Raw genomic sequence first — 22065 nt, forward strand, 5'->3', positions numbered from 1 at the left:
TTCTGGTATCACCAGCATTTCAGTGCTTCCAGGTCCCCTCTTCAGACATTCACGGTTTAATAATTAAACTTACCTGTCCCCCATTCGTCATACTCCCCCTCTTGTGAAATTTCAGATTTGAGGTTCCACAAGGAGACTTGGGTTAAAACACTGCTCATGTCTTCCTTCCTTAACACACTTGACACAGACCAGTGGCAATGGAAAGTTAGAGTTTGATGAATTCAAAGTGTTCTGGGACAAACTGAAGAAATGGATTGTATGTAACCTGATAGTGGATTGTATGTAAACTGCAGGGGGATTGTATAAATCCACAGCAGAGGGGATCTTTGAAGGTCATTGAGCTGTGGGCTAAAGGGCTTAAAGTTTAGGAAGGAAATAAATCATTATAAATACCAATACTTACTTTCAATAGCTTTAAAAGCAACCTGAGTTTCAACAAAAGGAACTGTCCTCTTTGGGACAGCGAACCTAGTCATTGCTTCTGGCCTTAGTCAAGAGTCTTTTCTGAGCTGGTCAATCTCTAGTACTGGGTCATGTTAGCTTTTGAGTTCCATGTTTCTCCATTCTTCTCTTCTCCTCCCTTAGAATCTTTTCCTCCAATTTGATACTGACAAATCGGGTACCATGTCCTCCTATGAGCTGCGGACCGCCCTGAACGCTGCAGGTAGAGAAAAGTTGGGGGGGGGGTGTTCAGAATGGGCAGAACCATACATGTCAGGTGCTATCTGAGGCAGCTACTGACTTCGCCTATAGCCCCTGGAGGTGGCCAGATGGACCTGTGTTGATCCTTCTTGAAAGCACAGAACTTTAAGGGGCAGAGGTAGGCCTCAGACCCAGACTTATTTTCCTCACTGCAGAGCCTGGTTGAAACCACTGAGCAATTGTGGCAGAATTAAAAAAAATGCATCCACTTAGAATGGACATAGTCTGACCCTCAGAGGACTCTTAGCCTCTGGTTGAGTTTTCTGTTCAGGCATGGGAAACTTTGGTGGCAAGCTGTGATTCTTCCAACCTTCTCATTTCTGCAGCTAAAAGATAATTTTCACAGACAGGGAAGGCACACCCATTCCTGTCATTTAGAGTCAGGGAGGAGTTCATAGAACTCATGTACCCTTCTGCCACTTGTGGCTATGTTCCTGGTTTTGATTCCAGCAAAATAACTTCAACCCAGATGTCTCACTTGTTGCTTGTACTTTGCTCCCTATACACCAGGTGGATTCCAGGTTGTGTTCCTAAGCTCTTAGTCATATTACCGCTGTAGCAGTGTGAAACTATGGGATAACTAGGAACTCCATGGCCTCATACATACCAGCTCCCACCAAGTTTTGTAGTGATTCTCACAAAGAATGCTTCATAGATATGGCCCCTCGGCCCTGACAAAAGTTATAATCTAGTTCTCTCCAAGGCAAATCAAACATCTGCAAACATTGTCTGCTTCATGATCTGATCAGGGGACAGGGTGTACAAAATAAATAATTTCCTCAGTCTTATGGGAAAAGAGAACAGAACTAATCATACATGCTGAGGATACCCTTAGGTGAAAAGCCTGGTTTTCTTATAGGCTGGTGCTCCCTTTATATGGCAGAAGAATAAGGCAGAAGACAAAGGGAGCCATTCAGAGAGAAGGAGTATGGCCTGCATTTCTGCTCCTGACTTGCTGAAAGGGAAGAAAAGGATCACTGTCTTTTTTTTTTTTTTGGTCTCCCTGAGGGCAGATGCCAAGACTCCAGGCATTAGCAGTAGCAAGCACCACTGCACAGATTCCAAAAATTTCTCTGTGGTCTCTTTCTCCTTTTGGAATTGGGATTGAGGAGACAGGAAGGCCTCAGTGAGGTCCTAAGCAATATTATACACTTTTTCTAGAAAGCTGGCCTGTAGGTTAAAATGGAAAGGGGTTGGGAACTTTGAGGAAGGGGAGGTACTCATTGAGCACTGATTAGAAGTCAAAGCATTAAGTAATAGACCTTAAAGAAATTTTACCTTTTTAAGTTGTCTTTTTTTTTCCTTTTGGGATCACATCCAGTGATGCACAGGGGTTACTCCTGGCTCTGCACTCAGGAATGACTCCTGGGGACCATATGGGATGCTGGGAATCGAACATGGGTTGGCTACATGCAAGACAAATGCCCTACCCACTGTGCTATCACCCCAGTCCTTTAAGCTGCCACTTAACCAAGGAGAAAACTGAAGTCAGAGGCCTCAAAAACAAAAACTAGAGGCCTGTGCAGCACCAGAACTCATGTGGGTCCCCAGCTCCAGCCCAGTGCCCTCATTCCATCAAGGATATGTGTGACCAATATCCTACACACATTAGACACTGTGAGATACAGCATCCGCTCTGGGGCACACAATTTCCAGGACTCCAACATCTTTGGTTTCATTTTTCCTTGAACCGGGGACATGATCTACTGATCATGTAGAGTATGTACCTTGCATATGTGTGATACTCAGTTTGATCACTGGCACCCCTAAAAGAAAAAAGATAACGAGAAAAAGTAATAAACATACTATTCTTTTTAAAAATAAATTAAAAAAGTGAAATCCACTTAATAAATATCCCCTTACTCTGGGTGTCAGTGCTGGAATTGTGGCAGGTGGGCTGGAAGTACAGCTGTGAGAACTAGAAGGAAGCCTATGCAGAATGGAATGGGGCTCTGACATTGGCCAGCATTAAGTTCCCCCCAGTAAGGCTTTATGAAAAAACCTTTTTGATGATGTGGGTACCACAATTAAGATTCAAATTCTTGAAACTGATGAAAATACAGCTAAGAGTTTGTTGGCACACGACACAAACTGTCACACTATAGTCCTCCACTGGGTCTGGGAGCTCCCCTAAAGTAAACACCTCAGGGTTCAGTTGTGGTGGACCATGTCTTCTCCCCCTACCTCATAGGCTTCCAACTGAGCAGCCACCTTCTGCAGATGATTATCCTCAGGTATGTGGACCAAGAGCTCCAAATGGGCTTTGATGACTTCCTCAATTGCATGGTCCGGCTGGAGAATGCAAGCAGTAAGTGTCTGGCTGATTGCGCTGCCTAGGGGAGACTCCAACTTCTCTTTAGTTATGTCCAGAAGCACATCAGAAACCACCTGACTGTCGGAGAGCAGCTCATCAGTAGAGCACTTATGTTGCATGTGTGAGGACTTGGGTTCAATCATCCCAGAACAAGAAAAAAAAATTCCAATATTATATCAAAGCCAGGTCACAGGAAGCCATTGTTTGATACAGTGTGTACACATTCTTAGTTGAAAGGCAGGCAGGTAGCATTGTGAGTTATAGAGCAAATACTCAATTCTCTACATAATCATGGTGCCTTTGTAGAATATGACAGTATTTGCTTCATATGTGAGGAAAGGTTCGATTCAAGTAAAATCATACCACATGGAATGAATCAACAGATTCTTTTCGCTACCACACCCGACTGCATTTCTCATTTTTTGGTATGATAATCCCTAGGCACTGTTCCAGTGGTGTCAAATTGGATTTGTCACTCCAATAAGAAAGAGATGTGTGTAGATGAATTTTATCCACTCTGCTCCACACAGGTGAGATCACACAGACTAGAACTGCATGGAGCATGTGCAGTGGCTTGTAACAGTACCATCACTCACTACTACAGTGTGAGCTGTGCAATTGCCACTTACCCATGACACCATGCTGGGTTTAACACTCTGTGTCACCAACATATTCCTGATTTTTGAGCAAAGGCTCACAGCATCACTATTTATTAAAATTTCCCTGCGCTTCCAGGACCTCATATTCAATTCTCTACAAAAATCAATTTTTGAGCAAAGGCTCAAATTTTTGCTCAAAAATCAATTTCAATAATTAGCACCTTGATAATATATTTCACAGGTTATCCTAAGGCAACATTTTAATCTCTGTATATTTTTTGTTTTTTGTTGCTTTTTGGGTCACACCCGGCGATGCTAAGGGGTTACTCCTGGCTCTGTACTCAGGAATCCCTCCTGGTGGTTCTCGGGGAACCATATGGAATGCTGCGAATTGAACCAGGGTCAGCCGCATGCAAGGCAAATGCCCTACCTGATGTGCTATCACTCCAGCCTCAACATTTTAATCTCTGAATGACTCAATGACATGTCTCAAAAATTCAGTTCTTTCTCGTGCAACGATTCAGTCCTTTATTTTGTAAATATCTCCAACATATAGGCACATAATTTATTTATTTGCTCATTTTGGAGACATACCTAGCAGTTCTCAGGGTTTAATCCTAACTCTATATTCAGGGATCAATCCTAGGGGGGCTTGGGAAACCATATGTTACCTACCCTAAGGAAGTCATAAAATGAATAGCTCTCAAGAGTCAAATAAAACTTTATGTGCATGTTCTCTCCAAAATTTAAGCTGAGGAAGATGTTTGGGATCCAGGAGCTGACTGACAGTCTAGATTATCATAAATAATAGCAGGTGCCACTCAATGCTGAGGTTACTGTCTTCAGCCTTCTTGTGAATTACAGAGATGTAAATGACTTAAGAGCAATCCCCCTACAGTGGATCTGAGTCTGTTGCTAAAAGACTCTTGTTTACCACCAGAGTACTGCCAGAATGTCCTACCACCATAGGCTTCTGGAAAGATCCCTGGGTCATGGAGAATTAATGAAACCCGCTGAAGTAATTATCCCTGCAATAATGACCTTCTCATATCTTTCCTATCAGGGGTGTTCCAGTCTCTCAGCACCCATAGCAAGGAATTCATTTATCTCAACATAAATGAGGTATGAATAACCTACGCCTTTCACTCTGGAATACAACTAGGGCTATGCAGAGTTGATCTTCTAAAAACATTTGCTGAAAGTCTGATCTGTGAGGGTTAACACTTAACTGTGATTTCAGTTTATGAAACTTTACAAAAAACTGTTTATGTAAATTTTTACAATAGTTTTATTAGCCAAGGTCAAATGGTTTACCCCATTTTGAAGAGATAAAAACTGAAACATATTGAAGATAAACTACCTAGAACTAGCAAACTCTTTTTGTCCTTCTATTCCTTCTGCCATATGGACTTCTCAGGCTGTCTTCTTTCCTGCTTCCAATTTGTTCACTCAGTCAAGAACTAATGATTCGTGAAGTGTGTGTGCATGCATGTTAAAGTGCACATGTGCACACACCTCAGTAAACATGAGAAAAACCAAAAAAATTGCTAACCACAGGGGCTGATCAATCACAGAAAAAATGATTAAGTTTAATGGATTAATATTTTTTTTGTTAATCATATTTCATTTATTCTTTTAACTTTAAAAAAGGAATCACAATTAATTGATTAAACATGACTTACAATAATAGGGAAAGTTAATAATAGTGATTTTAAGAGCAATCTGATTAAAGTTCTAGTTTCCTGGCTTTGAAAAACCAGCTCTTTTCACAATAAACAGTCCTGGGCACTGGCTGCTAGGTGGAGGGACTTAGTCTTTCAATCATCAAAGACTTCCTGGATTTTTTCCAATTTAAGTGACAGAAACATTGAACAGTGCCAAAAAAACTGATAATGAAAGTACTAATGGATTAATATTTCTGATGCAAGAGGAGTCCTAGAAATAGATAGCTCTCTTCCAGCTGCTATAATGTGATCTTTGGATTAGCAGAGGGGACAGTTAGGGGATTTTGTTAAAAATTCAGATCACCACATCATGATTGTAAACAAATAAACCTGATATAAACTTCAAAGTTGCTAAGAGACTATATATTCTCCACAAAAATGAAATGCATTATGTAGTAATGTTGCAACACATGAATATATCAAATTAACACTGCATTAAACATATAATACTCTGTGTAAGCATTAGTCTGTAAAAATAATAAAGCAATAGGCTAATAATGTCATAGTAATGTAACAAAAAAGGAAACAAAATTCCAGGTGCCACTGTAGACCTGCTACATCAGGTCTTGTTTCTTTGGGATACCCCATGATTCCTAAATTCCCTAAAATGATGCAATGGAACAGAAATAATCAAATAGGACAAAGTCTGAGTGCTGAAAAGGGTTAATATTTTTTTAAAAAGAGACTAAAACAAATTGGGTATCTTGACCCATAATATCACGTAATTTGGCAGTGCATTATGTAGACTTATCAACTAATGTCTTATACAAGTAATTGAGATACCTGAATATATTATTGTTTTATTGAGCTAGAAATGTGGCAGTTTTCTACTCCTTCACTTTTAACACACACACAAGTCAATAATTGCAACTCTTCTAATTGATAACTATATAAAATGCCCTGGGATTCCAAAGGAAGGCTTACATTCTTCATACCTTATGAAAACCAAAAGGACCCCCAAAACTCACCTTTAGTTCTCATTTTCCAAGATTTTACTCCTAGAAAGTATGAAGTGTGACAATTTCTACTTTTTTAAAACTATGGCCGGGGTGATGGTTGTGCAGAGATAGGCAGGACAGTTACTTAACAGAATCTTAGTAAAAGACCCAGAAGAACAAAGGCAACAACCATTACTACAGGTTCAAGCTATTACTTCCAACCAAGGAGTTCCCAGTTGAGGGTTATTATGACTTTCTCCTGCCCTTATTATCCCAATAGACCAAAGTCATTTGCTATAGGTTCTTGACCCCACTCAAGATGAGTGGAATTATCTGAGTCCTCTCCCACTCTAAATGTACAGGTGGAGCGATTTTAAAGCCCCTGGCCATGCTCTACTATACTAATAAATACAAATATCTTTAAGCAGGAGTTAGAAGTTATGATTTTAAAATGTCCCTGGTGAATCCAGTGCGAGGTTAAGTTCAAAATATGTTTTGAATATCACAGAAACAGTCTTTCCCTTAATTGGCTTCACCTGCAATTGCTATGCTATGAGTACCTACATGTCTTCCTCCCGGTCATTTCTGTTCTATGGTGCCATGTCCAGATAAGAGGCCAGAGAAGAAAGAAAAACTGTTTCACATAATCATGTTCCCATATCTCCCATATTGTGGTAAGAAAGTTAGTGGGAAGGAGCAGGCAGGATGATCACAGGGTCGAGGAGAAAAAAGTAGAGGAAGTGCATGCTACATCTTCACAGTTCTCTGGTAAAAAACCGCAGGTGGTGAGTCTTCTCCTCTTCCCTAAAGTCCCTTCATGACTTTAAAGTCCCTTCAAGACATAATAAATCATGTCTTCCTTCAAGGTTAAGGGACCCCCTCAGAAATGAGAAAAAAATGGGCCAAGCAATAGTACAGTATGCTTGCTTTGCATTTGGCCAACCTGGTTTCAATCCCATGCACATCACATGGTTCCTTGAGCTTGCCAGGAATGATCCCTGAACACATAGGCAGAAGTAAGCCCTGAAAAACACTGGGTGTGGCCCCAGAACAAAAACAAAAGAAGAAATGAGGAAGATAACTCCATACTCCCTGGTGCCTGGTACCTCAGGAAGATAGCTGCCTTGAAAGTACATTTTACTCTTTCATATGTGTTTGACTTGAGGTCAGTTAGGAAGGTCCCAGGAAAAGCTAAAGTGCTGCTGATGAATGAATGTTTTCATGTTTCATATTAAAACAGAAGTGCAAGTTTTCAGGCAAAAAAATCAGATGTCAGAGTTTCTGTAACATAAAATGGACCTGAGTTTATGAATCTAATTACTGAGGCTAGTAGAAAAGTGTAGAGATAACGGGCCCTGATCAATATCTAACTTTTTATTTCCAGTTTATCAACTTGACAATGAACATTTGATACCTCCCTGGTGGTGTTGCAGTCGGTGCAGCTGATTGTTTTGACTAACAACTCCAGAGCATCCTGTTGTGGCAGTCTCTCCTCTTCCGTTGTCCAACCCTCTTCCCACAATCCACACTCCAAAACCATCCTGATCTTGGAAGGCAAAATAGACTGAGTTAGATTCTATGGTTTTTATGGTACTTCTTTTTATCATAAAGATGATTGCACAAAGATGATTAAAGACCCCACATGTTCTTCATGTCTGGCTCAGACATAGATAAAATTCATCTCTTTGTGTCCTCAACCTCTTTACTAATTAGTAATAATTATTAATGGGAGATTCTCAATTTCCTATACTAATTATTCAGAGGGCAACTAAATGCACAGTCCTGGCTTCAATATGGCGTCAGTCATTGTCTCATTAATCCAGTACAGGACAATGTTTGAATAAATGTTTAAGCAATCTGAGATTAAAAGAAAAGACATGATGTCATAAGTTAGCATTTTTATACATTTTGGGTGTGTCTTATTGTGCAAGCATCAAAAAATTCTGGATGAAAGAATTTAACTGGTAAGAGTACAACAAATGTGAAAATTCTCCTTTTTCTTCGAGGAACTAGTAGCTAAGACAGTCTGTGGCCAGTTAAAAATATTGTTTATGCACAGTACCCAAAGGAAGAGAGAGAGAACAAGGGGGAATACCCTGCCACAGAGGCAGGGTGGGACGGGGGGATTGGGGGGTGGGGGGGATGCTGGGACCCGTGGTGGTGGATGATGGGCACTGGTGGAGCGATGGGTACTTGATCATTGTATAACTGAAACCCAAGCACAAAATTTGTAAGTCTATAACTATACCTCATGGTGTTCCACTAATAAAAGAAAAAAATATTGTTTATGTCCAAATCTTTGAGTCAAAAAACCAAAATGAAATGTTATATTTTTTCTTAGAGAATCCAAATTCAAGTTATATTTTATCATGTTCATCTTTACCATGATGGCAAAAACCAGAGAAGTCAGAAGACCATTCAAAGTGTTAGAATACATACTCTGAAATTGCCAGTACTACATAATCCCCCAAGTGGAGCAACTCCAAGCATCAAACTGGAAATAGGCTTTGAGCATGCACAGGGATGAACCCCACACCCCAAAATGAAATAAGAAAGTAAGAAAGAAAAAAGTAACAGAGTAGAAAAGACTTGCTTTATCTTTCCTGTCACTGAACAGAAAAATTCTACCTAATTGGACTAATGGGAAGTAATATGTTATTGAATCACTAAATTCTAGCTCTCATTTTCTGGAGTGGATGGCATGCACAAAGAAATAAGTGAGAATGGCTGGGATGAAGATCCAGTTAGAAATAAAGTTTGATGAGAACCTTATTTTTGACCCACCACCAAAGATTCCAGAGTAACTTTATGTGTTCAGTGTGTGTGTGCGCAATGCATATATTCAGTGGATGCCTCCCCAGGTTTCCCCAGAAGAAGAACAAAGAGACAGGACACACGGATAGATGATAAAAATGGCCCATTTAATGTAGAGCTGTTAGCATACTTACAGAACATCTGAGGGGGTTCTAGGTATAGGACTGCATGTAGTTGTGATTGATCATTTACAGAGGTAAAGTGTTTTGGTGGAGGTAATTCTCTTGGAGGAATTAAATCAAGGAGACGCTCTGTTTCTCAGTGACTTCTATATTGCTTTTCTCTTTCCCTTTAGTTGTACAAATTAAACAATTAAATTTAATTCTTATTAATACTTGCAGTTATTTGGATAAATATTTATATAAGAGATATATATTTCTAAATTTAGTTCTCTGGGCTCTGAGGGCAAGCAAGGGGTTTACATGAATCCCAGACAAAGTACTCAGGCTGGTTCAGCTTGTCCTTCACCATAGGGGTCCTCTCTCTTAAGTCATAATAACCTACATCAAGACCATCTGATTGTCTCATTTCAATTACAGAGTAGCTTTGCTGCTAACCCTGGGTCCACTCAAGGCCCACAGTGGGACCCCTCTTTTTGGGGGTGTTAGAAACTATGGCAACTGAAGTCTGAGTCAAGTAATTATGACGGATGCCCAGGAATAGTTATATTTTTAGAATCAATCAATTCCCAAATATTAGGAGCACAGCATTAACAGTCTTTCTGTGTTTAGGCAAAGAACGTTACTCTCTAGTAAAATATGAAAAGGCTACAAAGGAAATAGAAAAGCAAATAATACACTTCAAAGTCCAGAATCATCAGAAGTTTTAGCTTATAAAAAAGGCTGACTTGGGGGATATAACAATGATAGATAAAGCATAAAAGAAAGGTTAAAGATAAATTCAGGGGATTGGGGGGGTGCTCATAAGAGCATTATAAGTTTCTCTGGGAGGAGGAAAAGAGGCACTTCACTAATGAAGCTTAAAACACATAGGGTTAATATGCAACAAATATGATCTCCACCCTTAATTTCCAACCCCTCCCTGAGCTTACCCAAATGGACACAGAATAGAATCTTCGTGGAATATCTGTTTCCTGGTTTCTTTGGTTGGTAATTGTCATCTGGAAATCATGCTAACCTTGGAGGGAGTACTTCTCTCTGGCCTGGATACATTTTTCTCTTATGCAAACCATTTAGTCCAGAGCTCATACCCAATCATCTTTTTCAGGCTCTCAAATTACCATTATTGTTATCCTTCTGGGTTGGAGCGATAGCACAGCGAGTAGGGCATTTGCCTTGCACACAGTCAACATGGCTGACCAGAGTACGATTCCTCCACTCTCTCTTGGAGAGCCTGGAAAGCTGCCGAGAGTATCTCACCCACATGGTAAAGCCTGGCAAGCTACCCGTGACGTATTTGATATGCAAAAAACAGTAACAATTGTCACAATGGAGATGTTATTGGACCCGCTCGAGCAAATCGATGAACAATGGGAGGACAGTGACAGTGACAGTTATCCTTCTAGAACCAGGTGCCAGGTAATGAGGGATAGATGCTATGCACAAGAACCCATTGAGGGACTGGCATGATAGCACAGCAGGTAGGGCGTTTGCCTTGCACGTGGCTGACCTGGGTTCAATTCCCAGCATCCCTGAGCACTGCCAGGAGTAATTCCTGAATGAAGAGTTGGGGTAACCCCTGTGCATTGCCGGGTGTGATCCAAAAAGGAAAAAAAAAACAAGAACCCGTTGAAATTATTCAAGATAACCAATTCTCAGACTGCTTTCCATGATTTATTAATCCCTTCTTCCAGAAACCACACTGAAGGCTCTTGTTCTTATTTTATCCTTGATTCTTCAGACTCCTGACCAATTCTAGTGATTCTTCAGTGAAGCTGTAGCATGGCATTTCCACTCCTCTTGACATTTAATTACAAGTTATCTTCTCAATGACTGTTGTCTCCTAAACTGTTATCCTCACCCTACTTTAGCAACAAAAATAATATATTTACATTTGTATTAGGTACAAATGTAAAAGGTTTAGGTTTCAGGACCAAGACTTGCTGGGTAGTATGCCAGTTATATAGCATGTCATCTATTCTTCTTAGTTTGTGCTCACTCTCCTTGGTTCCTTCTGTTTTCATATTGTTAGATGTCGGGAACACTAACCTTGCTAAGAGCAAAACCTGTAGAAAGTTTCCCACTATGAGTCTTTTCTTCCGGTATTAGCACTGCACTGTCCTAGCACTGTCCTCCTGTTGTTCTTCAATTTGCTCGAGCGGGCACCAGTAATACCTCCGTTTTGAGACTTGTTACTGTTTTTGGCATATCGAATATGCCATGGGTATCTTGCCAGGCTTTGCAAAGGGCGGGATACTCTTGGTAGCTTGCCGGGCTCTCTAAGAGGGGTGAAGGAATCAAACCCGGGTCGAACACATGCAAGGCAAACGCCCTACCCGCTGTGCAGTTGATCTAGCCCCTTCCGGTATTACTTCTACATAAAGTATAAAAGCATATCTATATCTTTATATAGGTCCTTATATCTATCTTGTTTTTATACAACAATATAAGAGTGGAATGAATGGAATACAAACTTTTTCTTTTACCATATATGCAACTTTTTCTTTTACCATATATGCATATATTCTTTTACCAGGAAAATTTATTAACCACTCTGATACTTAGTTTCCATAATTCTAACACTATCCTCCTTCTTCACAGAGATCTTGCAATGAATAATTTTATGTAGAAAACACAAGACCCAGTAGCTAACACATTGTGAGTGATCAATATAATTGAAATCCTTTATGTTTTTCTTTTTTAAAAAAAATTTTTATTAGTGAAACACCATGAGGTACAGTTATGGACTAACACATTTTTGTGATTAGGTTTCAGTTATACAATGATCAAGTACCCATCTCTCCACCAGTGCCCATTCTCCACCACCAATGATCCCATCATCCTTCCCACCCCCCATCCCCCCATCCCACCCTGCCTCTGTGGCAGGGCACTCCCTTTTGTTCTATCTCTCCTTTTGGGTGCTGTAGTTTGCAAAAGAGGCATTGAGTAGCAATCGTGTTTGGTCTATAGTCTACTGTCAGCATACATCTCCCATCCTGGGAGGATCCTCCCAACACCCTTTATTTGGTGGTCCTTTCTCTGTCTGAGCTGCCTTTACCCCTAGAGTGTGCGGCTGGCCTCCAAGGCATGGAGTAAACCTCCTGGTATTTATCTTGGCTATTCTTGGGTGTTAGTCTCCTATTTTGTTACTTTATGTTCCCCAGATGAATGCAATCTTTCTATGTCTGTCCCTCTCTTTCTGACTCATTTTGCTTAGCATGATACTTTCCATGTAGTACCACTTGTACGTAAATTTCATGACTTCATCCTTTCTAACAGCTACATAGTACTCCATTGTGTATATGTACCAAAGTTTCTTTAATCTCGGGCACTCAGGTTTTTTCCAGATTCTAGATATTCTAAACAGAGCTGCTGAGAACAAACAAGTGCAGATGTCACTTCAACTATACTTTTTTGCCTTTCCAGGGTATATCCCCAGGAGTGGTATTGCTGGGTCAAATGGGAGCTCAATTTCTAATTTTTTGAGAATCATTCATACTGTTTTCCAAAAGGGCTGAACCAGTGGGCATTCCGACCAGCAGTGAAGGAGGGTCCCTTTCTCGCCACATCCGCACCAACACTGGTTGCTTTTGTTCTTTTGGATGTGGGCCAGTCTCTGTGGTGTGAGATGATATCTCATTGTTGTTTTGATTTGCATCTCCCTGATGATTAATGATGTAGAGCATTTTCTCATGTGCCTTTTTGCCATTCGGATTTCTTCTTTGAAAAAGTTTCTGTTCATTTTGTCGCCCCATTTTTTGATGGGGATGGATGTTTTCTTCTTGTGGAGTTCAACCAGTACTTTGTATATCCTTGATATCAACCCGTTGTCGGATGTGTATTCGGCGAATATCCTTTCCCATTCTGTAAACTGTCTTTGTATTTTGGTCACTGTTTCTTTGGAGGTGCAGAAGCTTCTTAGTTTAAGATAGTCCCATTTGTCTATTTCTGTTTTCACTTGCTTGGCAATCCTTTATGTTTTTCATATCTCCCAAAAAACAAGTGGTTTTTAAATTTTATTTATTTAATTCTGGTTCTTGGGCCACACTCAGTGATGCTCAAGGCTTAATCCTGGCTCTGTGCTCAGAGATCACTCCTGGCAAGGCTTGGGGGACCATATGGAGTGTGAAGGACTAAGCTTTGGTCAGCCTCATTGCTCCAGCCCCACTTTGTTTTAATATGCAAAAAAGTCATAGCATCCAATGCTTTGAGTTGCTTCTGTTTTTTCATTGTAAAAATTGAGAGAGAGAGAGAGAGAGAGAGAGAGAGAGAGAGAGAGAGAGAGAGAGAGAGAGAAGAAAAGTGCCTGTCACAGCACAGGTGAGGAAGGGGGTGGTGGGAGGAGAACTGAGCACATTGGTTGGTTGTGGGGAATGTACACTGGTGAAGGGATGGGTGTTGGAACATTGACATGACTGAGTCCAATCACAAATCTTTTATAAGTGTGTATCTCACTGTGACTCAATAACATTTTTTAAAAATTGCCAGTCTTCATTTCTTAAGAGTTTGCTATCAATTTTTTTGTGATCATGACTCCAGAACCAAAACAAAGTATATGTGTTTTCTGTATATTTGTGCATGTTTCTATTTTTCTGAATTATATGGATTGATACTGACACACAGAAAACAAGAAAATGTTTCACATCAATCAATATAGAATGATTTTAAATTAAATCCGGAAGCTTTTGATATAAGATGGTAACATTAGTTATTACAGTAGAACTACTAGAAATATTCTGGGAAGAAATGAAATCTGGAGGTGGAGGGCTAGTACAATGGGCAGAGTGCTTGCCTTGCTAATGGAAGACCCAGGTTCTATCCCCTGTACCCCTTATGATTCCTTAAGCTTTGACAGGACTGATTCATGAGCACACAGCCAGGAGAAATCCCTGAGCAATGCCAGGTAGGGCCCAAAAACAAAACAAAGAAAAATTAAATATAATTTCAACTTAATTATACCTATCTTTAGTTGTAGACTATGCTTTAGGTCTTGGCATCTAAAATTTTTTAAAATTTTTATTAGTGAGACACCATGAGGTACAGTTGTAGACTTACAAATATTCGATGGCGTCTAAAAATTTATCCTATGCTTCATGTAGGCAATTATATGAGCTACCGTGCTCCTGACATGCATATTGTGTTGTACTAAAAATCTCACAAAACATAAAAATATACCTAAAAACATTGATTATATAACTAGATTATATTCCTGTTGAAAGAGGAAAAATATGAAAAGAAAAAAGTTACTGATTAAGTACAGAAAATAAGACCATTAATAACTGACATCAGAAATAATGGGTGACAGAAAGCAGTGGTATGAGATATAGAGTGCCAGAAGAGAAAAGTTTTTAATAAAATATCCTATATTCAGAAATACTGTAAGATTAATAAAAATTTATTGTTTCATTAAATAAGGAAAGATAAACTGAGATATTTCATTGTTAACAGACCCACCATAGAGGATATCTTTTTTAAAAAAAATTTATTAGTAAAACACCATGAGGTACAGTTGTGGAATAACAAGTTTTTGTGATTAGGTTTCAGTTATACAATGATTGCGTACCCATCCCTCCACCAGGGCCCATTCTCCACTACCAATGATCACAGTATCCCTCCCACCCGCCTACGGCCCCATCCCACCCCGCCTCTGTGGCAGGGCATTCCTTTTTGTTCTCTCTCTCCTTTTGGGTGCTGTAGCTTGCAAAAGAGGCATTGAGTGGCAATCATGTTCGGTCTATAGTCTACTGTCAGCATGCATCTCCCATCCTGGGAGGATCCTCCCAACACCCTTTACTTGGTGCTCCCTTCTCTATCTGACTGCCTTTTCCCCTAGCATGTGCAGCTGGCCATAGAAGCTATCTTTTAGGGTGAAAGAAAATGATAAATTTGATTTGTGAAAGAATAAAAGGCTACTGAAAATGGTATTTGTGTAAATTTGAAGGATGATTTAAGTTTTTTTACTTTTTCTAATTTTATTAAAAGTATATAAAACAAAATTTATAACACTAGATTGTTGGACTTATATAAAAGATGTATGATAAGAGCAAAAAGAGGATAGAAATGAAGATATGTTAGAAAAATATTGTTACACTTTACTGGAATTAAATTTTTAATGAAGTAGCACTGTAGCACTGTCCACCCCTTGTTCATTGATTTGCTCGAGCGGGCCCAGTAACGTCTCCATCGTGAGACTTCTTATTACTGTGTTTGGCATATTGAATATGTCACGAGTAGCTTGCCAAACTCTGCCGTGCAGGTGAGATACTCTCAGTAGCTTGCCGGGCTCTCCGAGAGGGGCGGAAAAATCGAACTTGGGTTGGCCGCGTGGGTGGTGTGCAAGGCAAAAGCCCTACCTGTACTAAATGATATAAAAATGCATATTATCATTAGTAGATCAACAACTATGAACATAATTCAAATAAGTAAAGCAATAAAAGAATAAAAGCAATGTGGATACTATCTGCAAGAAACACTTCACATTAAGAAACCTAAATAGATTGGAAGTAAAATGATGGAACAAATGGTAGCAGTAATAGAGAAGGTATATTAATATTAGACTAAATAGACCTTAAGTTAAAAATAAACTACAGGATCCAGAGATCAGTGACCAAATATCTGATTTGCAAATATAAGGGTACAGAGTTTGATTCCCAGACCACCCCACATGGTCTGTGATTCAGTAGCATTATTATTTGGAACCACCTCAGCATCACAACAAAGTGTTTGTTCTCTAACATACTAATAGTGCGATCGTCAATGAATACATATTTAAGTATCCAGATCAAGTTTGCAACCCCTGGAGAGCACTAGAATGAGGTATGTGTAGCCCCCAGTCATTCTAAATATAATAACAATGAGAGAGAGAAAGAGAGAGAGAGAGAGAGAGAGAGAGAGAGAGAGAGAGAAAGGAAAGAAATGAAAATAAAAATTTAGGAAAAAAATATTCCTAAAGACAAGAGGACATTTTATGATGATAAGAGTAAAATCATTAGAAAGATTTGCAACAACTATAAATGTAATAGTATTTGATAGCAGTCTTTAACTTCTATGAAGCAAAATGAACATAATTAAAAAGATGACTTAATTGTTCTTAGAAACTTGAATAATTCATTTTCAGTAATTGATAGCAAAACTAGGTTGAAATTAGTAAGATATAGAAAGTTTAAATCACTTTATCACTGTAGTCTCATTCATTTATTTGCTTGAGGGGGTGCCAGTAATGTCTCCATTCATCCCAGTCCTGAGATTTTAGCAGCCTCTCCTTATTTGTCATTCCCAATGCTGCCGTATTGAAGGCTTTTTCAGGGTCAGGGGAATGAGGCCTGTTATTGTTATTGTTTTTGGCATATCGAATATGCCACAGGTATATCGAATATGCCAGGCTCTGCTGTGCGAAGGTTTAAATAGTAATGTTAATTAAGTTGCTAAATATTTATAAGACATTATACTTGGAATAGGTTAGTGTAGCACTGTTCTCCCATTGTTCATCAATTTGCTCGAGTGGGCCCAGTAACGTCTCCATTGTTGTTACTGTGTTCAATATATCGAATACGTCACGGGTAGCTTGCCAGGCTTGTCGGGCTCTCCGAGAGGGGCAGAAGGATCGGGTCGGCCGGGTTGGCCGTGTGCAAGGCAAATGCTTTACCTACTGTGCTATCGCACAGCGGTAGGGCGTTTGCCTTGCATGCAGCCAGCCCGGCCGAGCCGGGTTCAAGTCCTCCGCCCCTCTCAGAGTGCCTGGCAAGCTACCGAGAGTATCTTGCCCGCACGGCAAAGCCTGGCAAGCTACCTATGATGTATTCAATATGCCAAACACAGGAACAAGTCTCAAAATAGAGACTTACTGGGCCCGCTTGAGCAAATCGATGAACAATGGGAGGACAATGTTTTGTTTATACTTGGAAATGATTAATAAATTTTTTTCAAAAGCATATGGAGATTCAGCCGAAGAGAAGGACAACATGGAGGGCGGGATCCACAGATCCCGAAGGAAAAAAAAAAACAGGTTCCAAAAAGAGCCGAGATCATTGGGAAGTCCCAGATGGGGTAGGTGCCGCATCCCGCCTCCCCCAGATGGAACCCCGGTGACCAGAAGCCTCTACAAGCACAGCTCGAGTATGCGGGAACTAGGACTTTTCCACAAAACCGCGCGGCCGCGTAAGCATCTCTCTATATACAAAGTGATCATTGGGAAGTAAACCACCCAAAGTTTCTCTCTGAAAATCATAGTTAAGTTTGGAGCACGGCCACAGCCCCAGAAACACAAGGACTTAATGCATAACCCAGCAGCTTGGAGCAGAAAAGTGAACGGACTATGCGTTAATCCAGGCCATCATGTCTGCCCGGAAGGGAAAGGGTGTTGCCCCATTTGCCCTCTCCCCTCTGTAAATAAAGATGGCGGCCGCATGGGAGCCTTGTGGACAGCAGGTATGAGCCAGGGGTGTGGGGGCGACTAAAACCTCATGGGAAGGGGGGCGTTCCGGTCCGTCCTTCACTCCCTACCGAGGCCACCAGTTGCCCCCCACGAGCGGCTCTCCAGCACGGCCACAGCCCCAGAAACACAAGGATTTAGTGCAGAACCCAGCAGCTTGGAGCAGAAAAGTGAACGGACTATGCGTTAATCCAGGCCATCAAGTCTGCTGGAGGGGAAAGGGTGTTGCCCCATTTGCCCTCTCCTCTCTGGAAAGAAAGATGGCGGCCACGTGGGAGCATGTGGCATGAGCCGGGGGAGTGGGGGCGGCTAAAACGTCATGGGAAGGGGGGCGTTCCGGTCCGTTCTTCACGCCCTACCGAGGCCACCAGTTGCCCCCCCACGAGCGGCTCTCCAGCATGGCGCCACAGCCCCAGAAGCACAAGGACTTAATGCAGAACCCAGCAGCTTGGAGCAGAAAAATGAAAGGACTATGCGTTAATCCAGGCCATCATGTCTGCACGGAGGGGAAAGGGTGTTGGTCCCTTCCGCCCTCCTCCCTCTGGAAAGAAAGATGGCGGCCACATGGGAGCCTTGTGGACAGCAGGTATGAGCCGGGAGTGTGGGGGCGACTAAAACCTCATGGGAAGGGGGGCGTTCCAGTCCGTCCTTCACGCCCTACTGAGGTCACCAGTTGCCCCCCACGAGCGGCTCTCCAGCACGGCCACAGCCCCAGAAGCACAAGGACTTAATGCAGAACCCAGCAGCTTGGAGCAGAAAAGTGAATGGACTATGCGTTAATCCAGGCCATCAAGTCTGCCGGAGGGGAAAGGGTGTTGCCCCATTCGCCCTCTCTTCTCTGGAAAGAAGGATGGTGGCCGCATGGGAGCCTTGTGGACAGCAGGTATGAGCCGGGGGTGTGGGGGCGACTAAAACCTCATGGGAAGGGGGGCGTTCCGGTACGTCCTTCACGCCCTACTGAGGTCACCAGTTGCCTCCCGCGAGCGGCTCTCCAGCACGGCCACGGCCCCAGAAGCACAAGGACTTAATGCAGAACCCGGCAGCTTGGAGCAGAAAAGTGAACGGACTATGCATTAATCCAGGCCATCAGGTCTGTCCAGAGGGGAAAGGGTGTTGGTCCCTTCCGCCTTCCTCCCTCTGGAAAGAAAGATGGCGGCCACATGGGAGCCTTGTGGACAGCAGGTATGAGCCGGGGGTGTGGGGGCGACTAAAACCTCATGGGAAGGGGGGCGTTTCGGTTCGCCCTTCACGCCCTACCGAGGCCACCAGTTGCTCCCCACTAGCGGCTCTCCAGCATGGCCACGACTCCAGAGCACAGAAACCAATTTAACTATCTGACTTTCAGTAGAAATACTTCCAGGGTCAATAAGTAAAATAGCAGAAATCCAAAACCAGCATTTAATTCTTGAACCCAGCTGTAGAAAGCAAATCACTTCACAATGCTTTTTCAACATGTCTGATTTGGGGGGGGGTAAACTCTAAATAATAGTGGTGAATCTTTTATTGAAACAATGAATCTAATCAAAGCAGATAGAGTGTTAACTAGAATTCATCTGCCCCACAGGGACTGGGAGGGGTGGGAGGGTGGGGTTTTATTGGGGTTCTTCATGGTAAAAAATAAGTATTGGTAAAGGGAAATGTGTTTGATATTTGCATGACTGAGACCTAAACCTGAAAGCTTTGTAACCTTTCCCACGGTGATTCAATAAAAAAAAAAAGCATATGGAACATTCTCCAGGTCAGACTATATATTAGGCAAAAATCTCTTATTATATTCAGTAGAATCTAAAATCACTCAGAGTATTCCTTTTAGTCACAAAGGAATTAAGCTAAAAATCAAAATCAGGGTCTGGAGCAATAGCACAGTGGTTAGGACATTTTCCTTGCAAGAGGCTCGACCTGGGTTCGACTCCTGAACCTCATATGGTCCCCTGAGCACCTCCAGGAATAATTCCTGAGTGCAAAACCAGGAGTAACCCCTGTCCATCGTCAGGTGTGAACCCAAAAATAGAAAAAAGAATCAAAATAAAAAATTTGAGAAACCCTCAATTTAAAAAATTAATTAACACATTTCTAGATCACACATGAATAAAAAAATGACATTAGAAGTTTTGAATTCAGAAAATGAGAAATTTCTAAAATTTTCTTTCATCTTAAGAAAGTAATAAGAAAAGAATAAAACCAGAGCAAAAAAAATCAGTGAACTGAAAACAATTTTTAAGCCAAGAAAATGTTGGTTCTTAGAGAACATCTGTAGCACTGTAGCACTGTCCTTCCATTGTTCATCAATTTGCTCGAGCTGGCACCAGTAACGTCTCCATTGTGAGACTTGTTATTGTTTTTGGCATATCGAATACGTCACGAGGAGCTTGCCAGGCTCTGCCATGCGGGTAGAGAAGATCAATATTGATAAGTTCTTAGTTAAGTGATCAAGAAAAGACACAAATAAACACAATCAGAAATGTAAGAGCGGTTATTAGTACTAATCATATAGAATTTAAAAAGATTATTAGAGCCTATTATAAATAAATTTATGCTAACAAATGACATGACTTAGAAGAACTGAAATTTTCCACAAGGAAAAAAAGTCACCAAAACTGACTAAAGAGAAAACTGGGGCCCATGTCCCACCACTGCTACTGCCTAATTCAAGCTCATCTACTTGTCTTGTTCCAAAGACTTATAAATAAATCTCAAAAGAGATCAACTAGCCACAAAAAGTTCTTGGACACGCATTCGTGACAGACCTCCAGGGAGATCTCAGAGAAGAGGGGTGGGCCAGCTCCTCCCTAACAAAGCTGTGGCAGCCCTTCTGGTGAGACTTCCCAGTTAAATATTCTGGATTTTCTGGAGCTCATGGACATCTCCAAACTCTATAATACGGACATCCCAGTAGTAGCACACTAGATTTGATGGAATGTAAATGCTGAAGCCAACAAATGTCTACTAACAAAAACATTAACTAACACAGAAGGGTTAACTTGCAACCGTAGCTTAGTAAACCCTCAGATAAGAACTTAATGTCCCCATGGTGAGATGCAACATTCACGAATTTACTTCCACGAAAATAGTTTTTGATCATTCCATTACCCATTTAGTGGTAACAAGCAATATAAAATAAATTACTGTGGCCTGCTATTGAGCTGGAGTGATAGCACAGCGAGTAGGGCGTTTGCCTTGCACGGGACTGACCCAGTTTTGATTCCTCCATCCCTCTCTGAGAGCCCAGCAAGCTACCAAGAGTATCTTGCCCGCACAGCAAAGCCTGGCAAGCTCCCTGTGACGTATCGATATGCCAAACACAGTAACAAGTCTCACAATGGAGACGTTACTGGGCCCGCTCGAGCAAATCAATGAACAATGGGAGGACAGTGCTACAGTGCAGTGCTACAGTGGCCTTCTCTTGGGGCAGTTTTGAGGGGTGGTTGGGAAATAGAGACAATGGTGGAGGGCTTGGTGCTGGAATATTGAATGCCTATAAAAATTATTATGAACATGCTGAAAGTAGACTATAGACCAAACATGACTACCACTCAATGCCTCTCTTGCAAAACACAGGGCCCAAAAGAAGAGAGAGAGAGAACAAGGGGGAATGCCCTGCCACAGAGACAGGGTGGGGTGGGGGGGGAAGGGGGATGGGAGGGATGCTGGGACCCGTGGTGGTGGAGGATGGGTGCTGGTGGAGGGATGGGTGCTTTGCTTGATCATTGTATGACTGAAACCGAAGCGCAAAAATTTGTAAGTCTATAACTGTACTTCATGGTGTTTCACTAATAAAAAAAGAAATAAAAAATTATTATGAACAACTTTGTAAACCATAAAGTTTAAAAAAAGTGGTGGGTGAGGAAAGAGGAAACTGAAAGTCTGGAATAGTCCTGTAGCAAGTAAAGAAATAGAAACAAATTTAGAAAAAGGAACAAATAGAAACAAAACTTTTCCAAGATAGAAATTCTCAGATTACTTCACTGATGAATAAGGTTATTGTTTTCCCAGTAAAGCTAGACAAAGATGAAAGAAAACCATGAACAATGTGCCTTTTGTAATAGGTATAAACATTCTTAACAAAATACTTGTAAATTAAGCCCAGCCTATAAAAAAGTTTATATACCATGACCAAATAATATTTATCCAAAAGATCAAAAGTTGGTGTAATATTCAAGAATCAATCACTTCAAATACACTATACCTGGGTTAGGGATGTGGCTCACTGATAGAGCATGGCTCTTGCTTGTCTGAAGTCCTGGGTTCAATTCCTGGCACCACTTGTACTACTGACACCATGAGGTTTAATCACTGTCACTGCAGCAACAATAAAGTGGTGATGATGATAAATACACCGTACTAAATGAATAAAGGTATGGAGCATGGCAACAGGCACCAGACCTGATAAAATCTCTCCCAGCATAGCAGAAAAGACCTGTCCC

General features: G+C 41.2%; 1 protein-coding gene across 2 annotated transcripts in view; it reads left to right on the forward strand.

The window, feature by feature from the left end:
- Positions 1-7688, forward strand: part of CAPN9 (calpain 9) — a 56650-nt gene extending 48962 nt beyond the window's left edge. For both annotated transcript variants that reach the window (XM_056113630.1, XM_056113631.1), the window contains 5 exons: positions 188-256; positions 586-664; positions 2894-3010; positions 4679-4737; positions 7662-7688. In XM_056113630.1, the coding sequence (XP_055969605.1) occupies positions 188-256; positions 586-664; positions 2894-3010; positions 4679-4737; positions 7662-7688 (351 nt within the window). The remainder of the gene's footprint in view (positions 1-187; positions 257-585; positions 665-2893; positions 3011-4678; positions 4738-7661) is intronic.
- The last annotated feature ends 14377 nt before the right edge of the window (positions 7689-22065 follow it).

This window comes from Sorex fumeus, unplaced genomic scaffold (genome assembly GCF_029834395.1).
Source record: "Sorex fumeus unplaced genomic scaffold, SorFum_2.1 ptg000021l, whole genome shotgun sequence".
NCBI lineage: Eukaryota > Metazoa > Chordata > Mammalia > Eulipotyphla > Soricidae > Sorex > Sorex fumeus.